Genomic DNA, 16,596 nt, shown 5'->3' on the forward strand with positions numbered 1-16,596 from the left:
AATGAAGAATGACCTTTTCCTATAATTGGGGTTATGTAATAATGAATTAGAGTATAAGTGTAATATTATATCCCAATGATCCATGACTAATTACACATAGTGTATTTTCATGTAGATATAAAGTAATGATTGAATTAATTCTCCATGTCAAAATTGATTCTTCATGGTTCATTCCATGAATATAGTGTAAGTGCACTAATTTAATTGTACCAACTAAAACTCCTAATAGAAGGCTTCTATTTGATAGGTGACAGTCAGATGTGCCTATCGTGTGGTATAATTAGCATAACTGCATTTGGAATTAAATGTGAGTTGCTGTGGGGATGTTATAATCCAATTATCTTAAAATCTATGCTTATTATTAATCCTGTTTAATGATTGTGTTTTATACATTTTCAATATATATCCTTTATTTGAATTCATGTAATTACTAATTGGTCAGTATTCTATGTTTTCTTGCTATGTCTAACAGTGTACAAATGAAGTTTAAATTGTGATTTACGATTGCTATCATATGTTATGATCATGTGTTTACAATTAGTATTGTAGAGTAGGTGCTTATATATAGAGAGGGATAGTTAGTCCAGTATTGAACCCCTGACGAAGACACCTTGTGTTGAAACGCGTAGGGTTAATTACTAGAGAGAGGAACACTATCTGTGAGATGTGTCCCCCTGTCCTAGGTCTGTTTCATAGCAGACGAAGTTGCAAATCACTGCAGTATTGATTGGATCGAAGACGGTGCAGTTTCAAAGTTGAACGTCTCACGCGACGTGAAGAGGCTCCCCCACGTGATGCGGAAGCGGTGAGTGTGGCGGAGACAAGCCGTGCGTTTGGAGAAACTGGATGTAGTGATTCCCAGTCTAACTACAGAGGAGGAGATTGAGGTAGAGGGTAACTGTGCGTCTGGAGACGCGGATCACACCAATATACCAACTTCTTGAAGAGGGGTGAGTGAGTTGATGGAGTAATAGGAAGAAGAGGCAGGCTAGCCCCTTCCTTCTCCCCCCCCTCTCCTTCCCCTCCCTCTCTCCAACAGCATTCTACACTGCTCCAAAGCAGATATACTATACAAATCCCACCACCCAGAAGATCATGACGGAGGGTAAGGAGAACTACTACTAAAGTTTTTTTCTGTGTGAGCATTAATATATGCCATAGGAACTACACCCAAAGTCTTTTTAAAGACTTGGATTAATATTGGGCCATTGTCAATTTATATTCATTAAGTGTATCCTCTCTCATATTATTGTTGTTTTATTTTGTATTCAATTAAGTTTTTATAATTAAATTTTCTAAGAAGACTACTATCCATTCAAGTATTGCACTAATTATACTATCCACAATCCTAATCGATAGAATTATATCATCGGGTCATTATTTCCTTATATGTATTTACATTATATATACTCCTAATTGTCTACAGCAAGGAATTTCTCGTTCCCAATTGGATAAAGTGACAGTTGTTTTTTGGGATCCCCTTCCTTGACAGTGTTCTGTTTTTTTAATTATTTTGGACTTCCCATTATATTATTATTTTTTCCTTCCCTTTTTGTTTGCGCCTAGGTCATCTTCACCCAATTCTTTCTCTCGGCGTTGGTGAGGCCGTGGACCTAATTGGCAGCATTTAAGATAAGGGATAGGTAGTTATTGGTAGCACCTCCTCTAGTATTGTGTTGTATCACTTTATTGTGTTTTATTTTTGTATTGAGTTTATTTATAATTTTGATGCGCTAGTGTTCTTTCCCCTCATATATATATATATATTTATTTTATATATATATATATATACATATACATACATACATACAGTACCTGTCTGGTATCCGTGTTCCATGCCTGTGATGAAGCTGTGAGCGTTCGCTATTTCTGCCGCATCCTCCACAGATCTCAGGGGAAGGTCCCCCATCCCATAGGAGATATTATCCTTCAGGGACCGCGCGGACAGAGAGGGCTCCTGACTAACCACAGACACCTGAGGAGAGAGGCACAGGGAGTTACCGGGGGCAGGGGGGGAGATAAGGTGAGAGAGGCATAGGGAGTCACAGGGAGGGGAGAAGGTGAGAGAGAGGCATAGGGAGTCACAGGGAAAGGGATGTGAGCGAGGAGAGGGAGTCCCAGTGGGGAGGGGGGTGGGTGGGGGGTAAGGTGAAAGAGGCATAGGGAGTCACAGGGACAGAGATGTGAGAGGGAGGTGAGAGGGAGGCATAGGGAGTCACGAGGACAGAGAGCAAGAAAGAGAAAGAGAGTCATAGGTAGTCGATAAGGTGAGAGAGAAGCACAGGGAGTCACACAGACAAAGATATAGGGAGTTAAAGGGAGTCAGTGAGAAGCAAAGAGAAAGATATAGAGAGGCACAGGGAGTAACAGTGAGAAGCACAGAGAAAGATATATAGAGGCACAGTGAGGACTACAGAGAAAGATAGTGAGTCACAGTGAGAAGCACAGAGAAAGATATAGAGAGGCACAGGGAGTAACAGTGAGAAGCATAGAGGATGACAGAGAGGCACCTTGCGGCACAGTGAGAAGCACAGAGAAAGATATATAGAGGCACAGGGAGTAACAGTGAGAAGCATAGAGGATGACAGAGAGGCACCTTGCGGCACAGTGAGAAGCACAGCGAAAGATATAGAGAGGCACAGGGAGTCACAGTCAGTCTGACCTTGCTGCGGTAGTACCGGTTCTCATAGTCTGTCAGTGGTTTCCCATCCAGCAGGATACGACCTCCCTGAGGCTCATAAAACCTCAGAAGCAGCTGCACCACTGTAGTCTTCCCGGCGTCACAGGGACCCACCAGGGCTGTCACTTTACCTGGGCGCAGCTCAAAGGACACGTCCTGAATGGACAGGTAAGGGACACTGAGGCTGGTGTGTATGCAAGGGGGAGGCTGGTACTGTGTATGTATGTGTGGGGAGACTGGCACTTGTGTGTGTGTGTGTGTGTGTGGGGGTTGGCACTGTGTGTGTGTGAGGGGGGGGGCTGGCACTGTGAGTATGTGTGATTATGAGTGAGAGGGAGGCTGGCGCAGCCTGTGTATTTGTAAAAGGGGGAGTCTGGCACTGTGTGTGTGCGTGTGGGGGGGGGGAGGGGGGCTGACTCTGTGTGTATGTGTGAGGGGGGGGCTGGCACTGTGAGTATGTGTGATTATGAGTGAGAGGAAGGCTGGCACAGCCTGTGTATTTGTAAAAGGGGGAGTCTGGCACTGTGTGTGTGCGTGTGGGGGGGGGGGGGGGGGGGTTGGCACTGTGTGTGTGTGTGATTGTGACTGAGTAAGAGGGAGGCTGGTGCTGCCTGTGTGTGTAAATGGGGGAGGCTGGCTGTGTGTGTGTGTGTATGTGTGTGTGTAGGCTGGCACTGTGTGTGTAAGGGGAAGGCTGGCGCTGTGTGTGATGGGGAGGCTCGCACTGTGTGCAAGTGTCAGTGTGAGTGACGGAAAGGCTGGCACTGTGTGTGTATGTGTGCGTGAGGGGTGATCCTGTCACTACGTGTGTGTGTGTGTGTGTGTGCGTTTGTATAAAAGAGGGAAGCTAGGAGAGTGTGTATGTGTGTGTTTGTGGGCAGGGGGTAAACTTGCATTGCCTGTGTTAATATGGGGGAGGCTAGCAGTGTAAGGAGCACTGTAGTTTCTGTGTGGGGTGGGTTGAGGGGGGGGGGGGGGCTGGCAATGCCTGTGTGTGTAAGGGAGAGGCTGGCATTGTGTGTGTGTTTGTGTGTGTAAGGTGACGCTGGCACTGTGTGTGTCAGCGGGAGGTGGCACTGTATGTATGATTGTGTGTGTGTAAGGTGAGGCTGGCACTGTTTGTATGTGTAATTATGAGTAAGGAGGAGGCTGGCACTGTGTGTGGGGCGAGGGGGGACTGGCACTGTGTGTCTGTGTTCATGTAAGGTGAGGCTGTCACTGTGTGTGTGGGGGGCTGGCACTGTGTGTGTGTGCGGGTAAAAGAGAGGGGCTGGCACCGTGTGTGTGGGGGGGAGGGGGCTGGCACTGTGTGTACAGCATGCGTGATTGTGAGTGAGAGGGAGGCTGGCAGTGTTTGTGTGTAAATGGGGGAGGCTGGCAGCGTGTTTCTGTGGGGGGGAAGGCTGGCAAAGCCTGTGTGTCAGGGCGAGGCCGGCACTGTGTGTGTAAGGAGAAGACTGTCACTGTGTGTGTGTTTAAGGGGGTCTGGCACTATGTGTGTGTTTGTGTGTGGGGGCGAACCTGGCACTGTGCGTGTGTGTATGTGTGTGAGTGAGGGGGCGGCTGGCACTGCCTGTGTGTGTAAAAGGGGGAGACTGGCAGAGTGTGTGTGTGTAGGCAGGCACTGTGTGTGTTAGGTGGAAGGCTGGCACTGTGTCACTGTGTGTGTAGGGAAAGCTGGAACTCCCTGTCTATGTAAGGGGGAGACTGGCACTGTGTGTGTTTTGTGTGTAAGAGGGAGGCTGGCACTGCCTGTATGTGTGTAAAAGAGGGGGAGGTTGGCACGGTGTGTGTGTGTGTAAAAAAGAGGGAGAGGTTGGCACTGTGTGTTTGTGTGTGTGGCTGGCACTGCCCTTGAATGTGTAAAAGAGGGCTGGTGTGTGTTTGTGTGTGTGTGTAGGAGGCTGGCACTGTGTGAGTGTGAGAATCAGTACCTGCAGAGCTGGGGTTTCTGGGCACTTGGGGTAGGAGAAGGTGACGTGCTGGAATTGGATGTGCCCTGGCAGGATGTGGGGGGCGAGATGCCCTGCAAGGGGTAACTTCGGGGTGCGGTCCATGTACTCGAAAACCTTCTCCGAGGATCCCACCGCCTTCCTGACATCAGGGTACATCCTGAGCAGCACCTGGGCATGGGGAGAGGTACAGCGCAGGGTGTGAGAGCCTGCAGCACGTTGCCCTCAGAGAGGCCTATATCGCGTTGCCCTCAGAGAGAGGCCTGCAGCGTGTTGCCCTCAGAGAGAGGCCTGTAGAGCGTTGCCCTCAGAGAGAGGCCTGCAGCACGGTGCCCTCAGAGAGGCCTGCAGCACATTGCCCTCAGAGAGGCCCGCAGCTCGTTGCCCTCAGAGAGGCCTGCAGCCCGTTGCCCTCAGAGAGGCCTGCAGCCCGTTGCCCTCAGAGAGGCCTGCAGCCCGTTGCCCTCAGAATGAGGCCTCCAGCGCGTTGCACTCACAGAGAGGCCTGCAGAGTATCAATCTGTTTATCCCTTCCCACTGAATGAATCCTGCAGAGCATTGCTGCTTGTAAGATGTCCGTCTCTCACCTCCACGGCCGAGGTAAACTGCATCTCGTACAGGACAAATGATACCAGGTCACCTCCGTTGAGATCCCCGTGTGTCACCAGGCGGCCCCCGAAATATAGGATCCCGACCTTCAGAGCCAACCCCGAAAACTGTGAGGGAGAGAGGAGAGTATCACAACTTCTTTTCTTCTCTCTCTGTGCTGCTCTACACAAAGGAGATTTGCTTATAAATTGCCAGGTTTACGGCCACATTTAAAATGGCCGCTTTATGTAGTGAGATCGTTCTTTTGTTATTCCTACAAAGCTGGGATGGCCATCTTAGCTTTGATTATGCAGGGAAGGATGCAGCACATAGGGCCTTATTCAGAGAGGGTTGATAAAAAAAAATCGCCAGGGAATTTAAAATGACTGTTTTTTGGGCGTTGCTATCACGGTATTCAGAAAGGCTCGATTACCAAAATTCCCAAAACGGGCGAGTTGCTGCCCGCGAGAGCCTCGAGCCTCTGAAAAGGCCTAAACCAGCGATTCATTTCTGCTGCAGAGAGAGCTGCTCTGAGAGAGTAGCCTCTCCCAGCTGAAATGTCGCCCGAAAATTATTTATTTAAATATACATTTCTTTAATAGTGTAGAGGTGCAGGGGGTCTCCGGAGCTGAACCACGTTGTTTTTTTTGTCCGGGGACCCCCTGCTTCACGAGATACAGGCCCCATTATGGGGTGCCGGTATCTCCTATGCAAGGAAATGTCCCGGTCACGTGACATTTCAATGCAGAGGGATACCGGCACCCCATAATGGGGCCCGTATCTCGGGAAGCAGGGGGTCCCCGGACATAAAACCAACGTGGTTCAGCTCCGGAGACCCCCCGCACCTCTACACTATTAAAGAAATGTATATTAATAAATATTTAAAAAAAACATCAATACACGCACCCCCCCCCTCCGCCCAAACCCATACAGTACAGTAATGGGCAAAATAACTATTATCCAGATATGGATAATACTGTAGATTATTTGCCCATTATTAAACACTGCATTAGCATACATAAATAAAGTAAATAAATAAAGTTATACTTACCAGAACAGCAGGTCCCTCTGTTCTCCGTTGCCAGAAAGCATATATATATATATATATATATATATATACAAAATAAAGACATTCTAATGGCCCCTAACCCCTTAATCACCTTAGCGGTTACTAACCGCTATAGTCATTAAGGGGTTAACCCACCCTGACCCGATACCAGTCCGGGAGGCCTAGGCACCCACCCTGACTGACTATACCCACCCTATACCCATTGAGTAGTATAGTGGTATATCATACCCATATAATAATAATATGGGCATGATAAGCCTCTATAGCACTCAATGGGCACCCTAATGACAATAAATTAATACACAAGACATACAGTAATAAAATGTAACTAAACTCACACGTCACTAAATACAAACACTAGCCAGCTAATCCAATCAATAGCAACATCAACAATGAATTAATTAAACCATTAACCAATCTAAACAATTAATTCCGAAACCAACTCAAAATGAATAGTAACACTAACTAATGTAAACAATGAATTACTCCAACATTAATTAATGTAACCATTAAAACTCCAAAAAATAAATTAAAACAATCTCTGAAGTAACCATAAAACATATTAGCTAACATAATATAACATTAAGTACAAGCGAACACCAATCGCAAACCTTTAATTACATTAAGCATGAAAAAACAAACAATGACATCCATATTATCAGTCAATGTGCCTCCCCCAAAAAATCACAAAAAACTTCCTAAGATTAAACCTGTAAAAAGAGACATTTACAAACATTGAATATATTACTTACCATTAGAAGCGGTGGCCCTCCGACTCCCGGGGTAACAGGAAGCTCACGTACCTTGAAGGCCTCCAACAGCATCCGATGCCATCCGCCATGAAGATCCGGATCAGGTACCCCAATCTTCTTTTTTCTTTCTTTAATCACCTTCTTCTATCTTCATCTGTTACCATTTCTTGTTCTTCTTTATCTTCTTTCTTCATCTGTCAATCCAAAATACCCCATGTTAAATCCCAGCCGATGCTGTCTCGTCAGCTTCTTGGGCTCAAATGAGGCGTCACGGCCTTAAATATGGCTTGTGACGTCACATTTACCCTCAAAATGGTTAACAGCCACCTGATTGGCTGTTAAAACCATGTTCCGACTTTAATTTTTTTTTTTGCCGTGACGTCACTTAAAGGGTATGATGCCAGCCAATCAGAATGGCTGTGCTTCATTTGCCTTTAAGATGACGTCACGAAGCCGGCGTCAGATGGTATTTCAGCCAATCAGATTGTGGGAACAAATTCCACACTCTGATTGGCTGAACTGCCTTGTGACACAGCGGCCATCTTGGATTTAGTGACGTCATGTTAAAGGGAAATTAAGCACAGCCATTCTGATTGGCTGGCATCATTCCCTTTAACATGACGTCACTAAATCCAAGATGACCGCTGTGTCACAAGGCAGTTCAGCCAATCAGAGTGTGGAATTTGTTCCCACGATCTGATTGGCTGAAATACCATCTGACGCCGGCTTCGTGACGTCATCTTAAAGGCAAATGAAGCACAGCCATTCTGATTGGCTGGCATCATACCCTTTAAGTGACGTCACGGCAAAAAAAAAAAATTTAAGTCGGAACATGGTTTTAACAGCCAATCAGGTGGCTGTTAACCATTTTGAGGGTAAATGTGACGTCACAAACCATATTTAAGGCCGTGACGCCTCATTTGAGCCCAAGAAGCCGACGAGACAGCATCGGCTGGGATTTAACATGGGGTATTTTGGATTGACAGATGAAGAAAGAAGATAAAGAAGAACAAGAAATGGTTACAGATGAAAATAGAAGAAGGTGATTAAAGAAAGAAATAAAGAAGATTGGGGTACCTGAGCCGGATCTTCATGGCGGATGGCATCGGATGCTGTTGGAGGCCTTCAAGGTACGTGAGCTTCCTGTTTCCCCGGGAGTCGGAGGGCCACCGCTTCTAATGGTAAGTAATATATTCAATGTTTGTCAATGTCTCTTTTTACAGGTTTAATCTTTGGATGTGTTTTTTGATTTTTTGGGGGGAGGCACATTGACTGATAATATATTAATCGGTACCTCTTTAGGGTACAGATTAATACATTATTATGACAATATTTGGGGGGCATTTCTCGCTTGGTATTGGTGTTGCTTTTTTGCGTTTCATGTATTATGTGGATGTCATTGTTTGTTTTTTCATGCTCAATGTAATTAAAGGTTTGCGATTGGTGTTCGTTTGTACTTAATGTTATATTATGTTAGCTAATGTGTTTTATGGTTACTTCAGAGATTGTTAGAACTTCTTTCTTTCTATTTAACGGTTTAATTCATTAATGTTGGAGTAATTCATTGTTTACATTGATTAGTGTTACTATTCATTTTGAGTTGGTTTCGGAATTAATTGTTTAGATTGGTTAATGGTTTAATTAATTCATTGTTGATGTCGCTATTGATTGGATTGATTGGATTAGCTGGCTACTGTTTGTATTTAGTGACGTGTGATTTTTTGGAGTTTAGTTACATTTTATTATTGTGTGTCTTGTGTATTACTGTATTGTGATTAGGGTGCACATCGAGTGCTATAGAGGCTTATCATGCCCATATTATTATTATATGGGTATGATGTACCACTATACTACTCAATGGGTATAGGGTGGGTATAGTCAGTCAGGGGTGGGTGTTTAGGCCTCACGGGTGGGTGAAGGGGATATTAGCCCTAACAATGGGTGTTTAGACCTTGCGGGTGGGTAGCGGTTGGGTTAACCCCTTTATTACCTTAGCGGTATTAACCACTAAGGTAATGAAGGGGTTAACTCCCCCCGCAACCCCCCCGCAATGCCTAAACAGCCACTAAGGGCCAAATTCCCCCTTCACCCACCCCCGCTAGCCATTGTATTGTATTGTATTGTATGTTTCTTACAGTAAGCTTAGCACGGGTGTTTAACCCCTTCATTGCCTTAGCGGTTAGCCGCTAAGGTCATGAAGTTGCTGTACATGCTTGTTTCCTGCCGCGGTTGCATGCCGGGGGGTCCGGAGCTGCTATTAATGGCTAGCAGCTCCGGAGACCCCCGGCATCAATCCGAGGCAGAAAAGGGGCCTGATTTTTTCTAAGTCCCGACACATCGCTGCTCATCGAGGCATCTCCCCACCAATTGACCAAAAATTTTGTGGTGAATTGGATTTGGGGAGAAGACCGCCTTTTAGGGCTGCGATGGGCTGCGGTATGCCGCGACAGCCGACTCGCGGGTCTCTGAATCACGCGAGTTTATCAACCATCCGAAAATGGTCGATAAGGGGCTGATCGCTGCTCAGTCGGCGAATTTCGGATAGCGATAAAATTTTGCGTCGATACAGGCCGTTATCGAGCACTTATCGAGGCTATCTGAATACAAGTAGCCATTTTGGCCGATAAGTGCTCGATAAGGGCCTTATCGAGGCTTTCTGAATAAGGCCCATAGAGATTCATTAATATGCCCTTTTTGGCTTCTGTTAACACTAGAGCAGTACAAACATTCCCTCTTTTCTTCTTTCTGTATGTGAGGAAGAGGAGAGGTTTGTGCAACTCAGGATGCAACATAAGCCCGAAAAAGGGTTTGTAATGAACAGTGTTCGACAAACCTATACATTTGCTCGCCCCGGGCGAGTGGATTTAACCCCCGGGCGAGTAAATATTGGCCCAAGCAGCACACGTTTGGTACTAGGTGGCGAGTAGATTTTTTGGTGATTTGTCAACCACCGGTAATGAATATCCGTGTGCGTAGAAGTTCCTGAAGTGACATCACAAATACAAGACAGTAGCCTCCTGTAGTACTCACACTGTTGGCCACGTTGGAGCAGCCATAAGCCATGGCCTCCATCTTGTTGAGTTGGTATGTGTCCTGCAGTTTCCTCTCATAGCGCCGATATTCGCCCTCCTCGTTAGCGAAGCTTCTCACCGTCTTCATGTTGGAGAAAGTCTCCTCGGCCACCTGGTTGGCTTTAGAGAGGGACTCCTGGACCCGCACAGCCAGATCCTGTGGGGAAGAGATTGAAGCAATGATACGTCACTTTATCGAGGGAACAGAATGTAATAAACACAGTGCCCAGAGGGTGTCACTATAACCTTATACACCCCGCAACACACACAGTGACCATGGTGTGTCACCAGACCTTACGAATAATATACTGCTTGTAATACACACACTGACCATAGGGGGGTCACTATAATTTTGTACACCCTGCAATACACACAGTGACCACATTGTGTCAATATATCTATAATGCAAATACCTCCCATAATACACACAGTGACCACAGGGTGACACGACATGGATCTCACCTGGTAAAAGGTCCCTGAAAGCTTTGGCACTAGCATGATGACGCAGAGACACTGCAGAGTGAAGAGCGTCAGTTTTGGGGACACGCTGAGCATGTAACTGCTGAGGAATATCGCTCTCATAAGATACCACATCAACAGGCTCAGGTCACTGCTCAGAGATTCGCTCATCGCCGTGATATCCGTAGTAACCCGAGATGTGATGTCACCTGCAAGAGGAGTGATGTCATAAGCTACCTCCCACCAACAGCTTCCAGCACCTCCAACTGACTATTGACGTAATTGCAACATTTCCCCAATAATCTTTAAAAAAAATTGTTATTATTATTATTTAAACAGAAGCAGGAGCTGTGAATTTCTGAAGGTCACAAATAAGATGTCCGCCCCTTTATATAATGGCATTGAGTATTACAGTACCTGTGGGCACAGAGTCGAAGAATGCGATGTCCTGCCTCAGAACGGAGCGGAGAAGCTGGCTCTGGGTACGAGTGTGTATCCTGCTCATGGTGACGTTGTAGAGACAGTCACAGAAGAATTCTGTCACCGCACTGCCAAGCCAGAAACCCATTGTTACCCCCTGAATGGGACGTCCAGTCACCAAAAGGTTTCTATGCGCCCCTTTCATTCAGCCATCCTCAACCCTCACAGTGACATCATCCAATAGTACTGAAGAAATAATGCTTCAAATATTTTTCTCTAGGGCCTATTTAAGATGGCTGTCATTCTAACTGCATAATAACTAAACTAAATTTGCAAAGCGTATACGCTTATTTTAAATGATCAAGTAACCAATAAAAATGACAGATAGGTTTTTATCACTGAGAGCTTTCAATTTGTAAGGCGGTGTTCTTATAAGTGGAGTGCCCTTATGACATGGATTTCTCACATAGGATGGCACACACTGTGAGGAAATATTACAAGGGGGTGCTGTTTTAACACGGCTCCTCCCATAGGAAGGGGTACGTCAGTGCTGTGATGAGATTTTCTTATAAGAGGTGTGTTCTTGTAAAAGGGCTTGCAACATAGGAAGGGGCACATCAGGGCTGTGATGAGATTTTCTTATAAGAGGTGTGTTCTTGTAAAAGGGCTTGCAACATAGGAAGGAGCACATCAGGGCTGTGATGAGATTTTCTTATTACAGAGGTTCCTTCCATAGGAAGGAGCACGTTGGGGCTGTGAGGAGATACTCTTATAAGAGGGATAATGTTCTCACCTTCCGATGGTGATCAGACTCATGGCCGTGATGGCGTTCCTGAAAGCTGAGGGATCCTCCTTGTTTAGGATCCAGTCCGTCATACGTCCCGTGTAAAGGGGGAGCGCCACCTCACCTGTGACATGGATAGGGGTGTGGGGAGGGGGGAGGTGAGAGTTTAAGGGGACACATTGGGGAGAGGTTTATAGGGGGACACAGTTATATATACACAGTATGACACTGACACATTGTATATGGGTAAAATAGATGTATTTCTTATATTGTATAAAACAAAACAAAATCTATTTGTTATACTGTACTGTACATAAAAAATAGAACAGACATCTATTTTTCACAGTAGACATTTGTGTTATATTGTATATAATATCACACAATAGATGTGTCCCATTGTATACAATATCACACAATCGATATGTTACATTGTAAAGAAAATCATACAATAAGCATGCACTACATTGCATATATCACACAATAGATGTGTTACATTATATGTAAAATCACAAAATAGCCGTGTTACATTTGTATATAATATTCCAGCTTAGCCATTCATGTTATGTGATATAACCATCTATTTGTTACATTGTGTATAAGAAATACATCTATTTAAGTTCCAGTCCCAGATGGATATACTGCATTTTTTTTATAAAAAAACCCATCTCTTTTCTTCTTACACATCATCTAACTAATCTTTTTAATTCATTTTTAATTTCTGAACAAGTTACTCCATTTACGATGGATGCTTCAATCTCTTTACTTCTTAAGTCAGATAAGGATCCGGAATTATGTTCTTCTTATAGGCCTATTGCTTTACTTAATTTAGATGCTAAATTATTTACTAAAATATTAGCCATGAGCAGTGTTCGACAAATCACCCAAAAATCTACTCGCCCAACCAAAAAATCTACTCGCCACCTAGCCCCGCCCCCAACCCTGCCCCTACCCCCACCCCCAACTCCGCCCCTAGTCCCGCCCCCAGCCCCGCTTTAAAATAAAATATATAAATAAAATACATTTAATAAATTCCTAGTCAGAACAACATTCGTTTTTGACATAAATGTATTTATTGTATTACATTATACTACAAATAGGTGTGTGTGTGTGTGTGTGTGTGTGTGTGTGTGTGTGTGTGTCAATGTCGGATCTACAAATAAAAGCCAGATGTGAATGACTAGTTTCCTGAACCCCTTAACCAGTGTCTGGACGTCGGCGCTTCACAGAGAGAGACAGACAGAGAGACAGACAGACACACACACACACAGCGGCACACCCCCCCCCCCCACACACACACACAGAGAAAGAGAGACACACAGAGAAAGAGAGAGAAAGAGAGACACACATAGAAAGAGAGAGAAAGAGAGACACACACTGAGAGAATGAGAGACAAAGAGAGAGTGCGACAGAGAGCGCGAAGAAGAGAGTGCGACAGAGAGAGCGAAGAGAGTGCGACAGAGAGAGCGAAGAAGAGAGTGCGACAGAGAGAGCGAAGAAGAGAGTGCGACAGAGAGAGCGAAGAAGAGAGTGCGACAGAGAGAGTGAAGAAGAGAGTGCGACAGAGAGAGCGAAGAAGAGAGGGTGACAGAGAGGGAGAGGGTGACAGAGAGAGGGAGAGGGTGACAGAGAGAGGGAGAGGGTGACAGAGAGAGGGAGAGGGTGACAGAGAGAGGGAGAGGGCAACAGAGAGAGGGTGACACAGGGAGAGGGTGACACAGGGAGAGGGTGACACAGGGAGAGGGTGATAGGGAGAGGGTGACACAGGGAGACGGAGAGGGTGGGTGACACAGGGAGAGGGTGACATGGAGAGGGAGAGGGAGGGTGACACAGGGAGCGGGACAGGGTGACACAGGGAGAGGGTGACACAGGGAGAGGGTGAGAGAGGGAGAGGGTGACACAGGGAGAGGGAGGATGACACAGGGAGAGGGAGGGTGACACAGGGAGAAGGAGAGGGTGACACAGGGAGAGGAGAGGGTGACACAGGGAGAGGAGAGGGTGACACAGGGAGAGGGAGGGTGACACAGGGAGAGGGAGGGTGACACAGGGAGAGAGAGGGTGACACAGGGAGAGGAGAGGGTGACACAGGGAGAGGGAGGGTGACACAGGGAGAGGGAGGGTGACACAGGGAGAGGGAGGGTGACACAGGGAGAGGGAGGGTGACACAGGGAGAGGGAGGGTGACACAGGGAGAGGGAGGGTGACACAGGGAGAGGGAGGGTGACACAGGGAGAGGGAGGGTGACACAGGGAGAGGGTGACAGAGGGAGAGGGTGACAGAGGGAGAGGGTGACACAGGGAGAGGGTGACACAGGGAGAGGGTGACACAGGGAGAGGGAGGGTGACACAGGGAGAGGGAGGGTGACACAGGGAGAGGGAGGGTGACACAGGGAGAGGGAGGGTGACACAGGGAGAGGGTGACAGAGGGAGAGGGTGACAGAGGGAGAGGGTGACAGAGGGAGAGGGTGACAGAGGGAGAGGTTGACACAGGGAGAGGGAGGGTGACACAGGGAGAGGGAGGGTGACACAGGGAGAGGGAGGGTGACACAGGGAGAGGGAGGGTGACACAGGGAGAGGGAGGGTGACACAGGGAGAGGGTGACAGAGGGAGAGGGTTACAGAGGGAGAGGGTGACAGAGGGAGAGGGTGACAGAGGAGAGGGAGGGTGACACAGGGAGAGAGAGGGTGACACAGGGAGAGGGAGGGTGACACAGGGAGAGGGAGGGTGACACAGGGAGAGGGTGACAGAGGGAGAGGGTGACAGAGGGAGAGGGTGACAGAGGGAGAGGGTGACAGAGGGAGAGGGTGACAGAGGGAGAGGGTGACAGAGGGAGAGGGTGACACAGGGAGAGGGTGACACAGGAGAGGGACGGTGACACAGGAGAGGGAGGGTGACACAGGGAGAGGGAGGGTGACACAGGGAGAGGGAGAGGGTGACACAGGGAGAGGGAGAGGGTGACACAGGGAGAGGGTAACACAGGGAGAGGGTGACACAGGGAGAGGGTAACACAGGGAGAGGGTAACACAGGGAGAGGAAGAGGGTGACAGGGAGAGGGAGACACAGGGAGAGGGAGAGAAGGTGACACACGCACAGACACACAGACACTCACTCTCACTCAGACAAACACACACACACACACACAGTCTGTCACTCACACACACAAACACTCACCCGCAAGGCAGGGGGTCGCACATGGCAGCAGTGGGGCCTCCGCACGGCAGGGGGGGTGCACATGGCAGAGGGGGCCTCCGCACGGCAGGAGGGCCTCTGCAAGGGGCCGCGCCCCATCCAGAGGCGGACGCCGACGCTGATAGAATGGAGAAGGGCCGGTAGGGGATTTCCCCTGCTTAGAGCAGGGAGAGGCTCCGGTTCGGGGATTTCCCCTGCTTAGAGCAGGGAGAGGCTCCGGTTCGGGGATTTCCCCTGCTTAGAGCAGGGAGAGGCTCCGGTTCGGGGATTTCCCCTGCTTAGAGCAGGGAGAGGCTCCGGTTAGGGGATTTCCCCTGCTTAGAGCAGGGAGAGGCTCCGGTTCGGGGATTTCCCCTGCTTAGAGCAGGGAGAGGCTCCGGTTCGGGGATTTCCCCTGCTTAGAGCAGGGAGAGGCTCCGGTTCGGGGATTTCCCCTGCTTAGAGCAGGGAGCGGCTCCGGTTCGGGGATTTCCCCTGCTTAGAGCAGGGAGAGGCTCCGGTTCGGGGATTTCCCCTGCTTAGAGCAGGGAGAGGCTCCGGTTCGGGGATTTCCCCTGCTTAGAGCAGGGAGAGGCTCCGGTTAGGGGATTTCCCCTGCTTAGAGCAGGGAGAGGCTCCGGTTCGGGGATTTCCCCTGCTTAGAGCAGGGAGAGGCTCCGGTTCGGGGATTTCCCCTGCTTAGAGCAGGGAGAGGCTCCGGTTCGGGGATTTCCCCTGCTTAGAGCAGGGAGCGGCTCCGGTTCGGGGATTTCCCCTGCTTAGAGCAGGGAGAGGCTCCGGTTCGGGGATTTCCCCTGCTTAGAGCAGGGAGAGGCTCCGGTTCGGGGATTTCCCCTGCTTAGAGCAGGGAGAGGCTCCGGTTCGGGGATTTCCCCTGCTTAGAGCAGGGAGAGGCTCCGGTTAGGGGATTTCCCCTGCTTAGAGCAGGGAGAGGCTCCGGTTCGGGGATTTCCCCTGCTTAGAGCAGGGAGAGGCTCCGGTTCGGGGATTTCCCCTGCTTAGAGCAGGGAGAGGCTCCGGTTCGGGGATTTCCCCTGCTTAGAGCAGGGAGCGGCTCCGGTTCGGGGATTTCCCCTGCTTAGAGCAGGGAGAGGCTCCGGTTCGGGGATTTCCCCTGCTTAGAGCAGGGAGAGGCTCCGGTTAGGGGATTTCCCCTGCTTAGAGCAGGGAGTAGCACCGGGGTTAGGGGATTTCCCCTGCTTAGAGCAGGGAGAGGCTCCGGTTCGGGGATTTCCCCTGCTTAGAGCAGGGAGAGGCTCCGGTTCGGGGATTTCCCCTGCTTAGAGCAGGGAGAGGCTCCGGTTAGGGGATTTCCCCTGCTTAGAGCAGGGAGAGGCTCCGGTTCGGGGATTTCCCCTGCTTAGAGCAGGGAGAGGCTCCGGTTCGGGGATTTCCCCTGCTTAGAGCAGGGAGAGGCTCCGGTTCGGGGATTTCCCCTGCTTAGAGCAGGGAGCGGCTCCGGTTCGGGGATTTCCCCTGCTTAGAGCAGGGAGAGGCTCCGGTTCGGGGATTTCCCCTGCTTAGAGCAGGGAGAGGCTCCGGTCGGGGATTTCCCTGCTTAGAGCAGGGAGAGGCTCCGGTTCGGGGATTTCCCCTGCTTAGAGCAGGGAGCGGCTCCGGTTCGGGAGGTCGATTTC

At 48.6% G+C, this 16,596-nt stretch overlaps 1 protein-coding gene across 1 annotated transcript in view; it reads right to left on the reverse strand.

Annotated features, from left to right (window-relative positions):
- The window catches only part of TAP1 (transporter 1, ATP binding cassette subfamily B member), a 34,512-nt gene that overhangs the window by 10,696 nt on the left and 7,220 nt on the right, over positions 1 to 16,596 (reverse strand). Inside the window, exons 2-9 of the mRNA XM_075578038.1 lie at positions 11,785 to 11,899; positions 10,989 to 11,119; positions 10,575 to 10,780; positions 10,072 to 10,269; positions 5,220 to 5,348; positions 4,615 to 4,803; positions 2,663 to 2,836; positions 1,816 to 1,975 (exon numbers count right to left, since the gene is read on the reverse strand). Of these exons, the coding sequence (XP_075434153.1) occupies positions 1,816 to 1,975; positions 2,663 to 2,836; positions 4,615 to 4,803; positions 5,220 to 5,348; positions 10,072 to 10,269; positions 10,575 to 10,780; positions 10,989 to 11,119; positions 11,785 to 11,867 (1,270 nt within the window). The 5' untranslated portion in view covers positions 11,868 to 11,899. The remainder of the gene's footprint in view (positions 1 to 1,815; positions 1,976 to 2,662; positions 2,837 to 4,614; positions 4,804 to 5,219; positions 5,349 to 10,071; positions 10,270 to 10,574; positions 10,781 to 10,988; positions 11,120 to 11,784; positions 11,900 to 16,596) is intronic.

This window comes from Ascaphus truei, chromosome 20 (genome assembly GCF_040206685.1).
Source record: "Ascaphus truei isolate aAscTru1 chromosome 20, aAscTru1.hap1, whole genome shotgun sequence".
Lineage (NCBI taxonomy): Eukaryota > Metazoa > Chordata > Amphibia > Anura > Ascaphidae > Ascaphus > Ascaphus truei.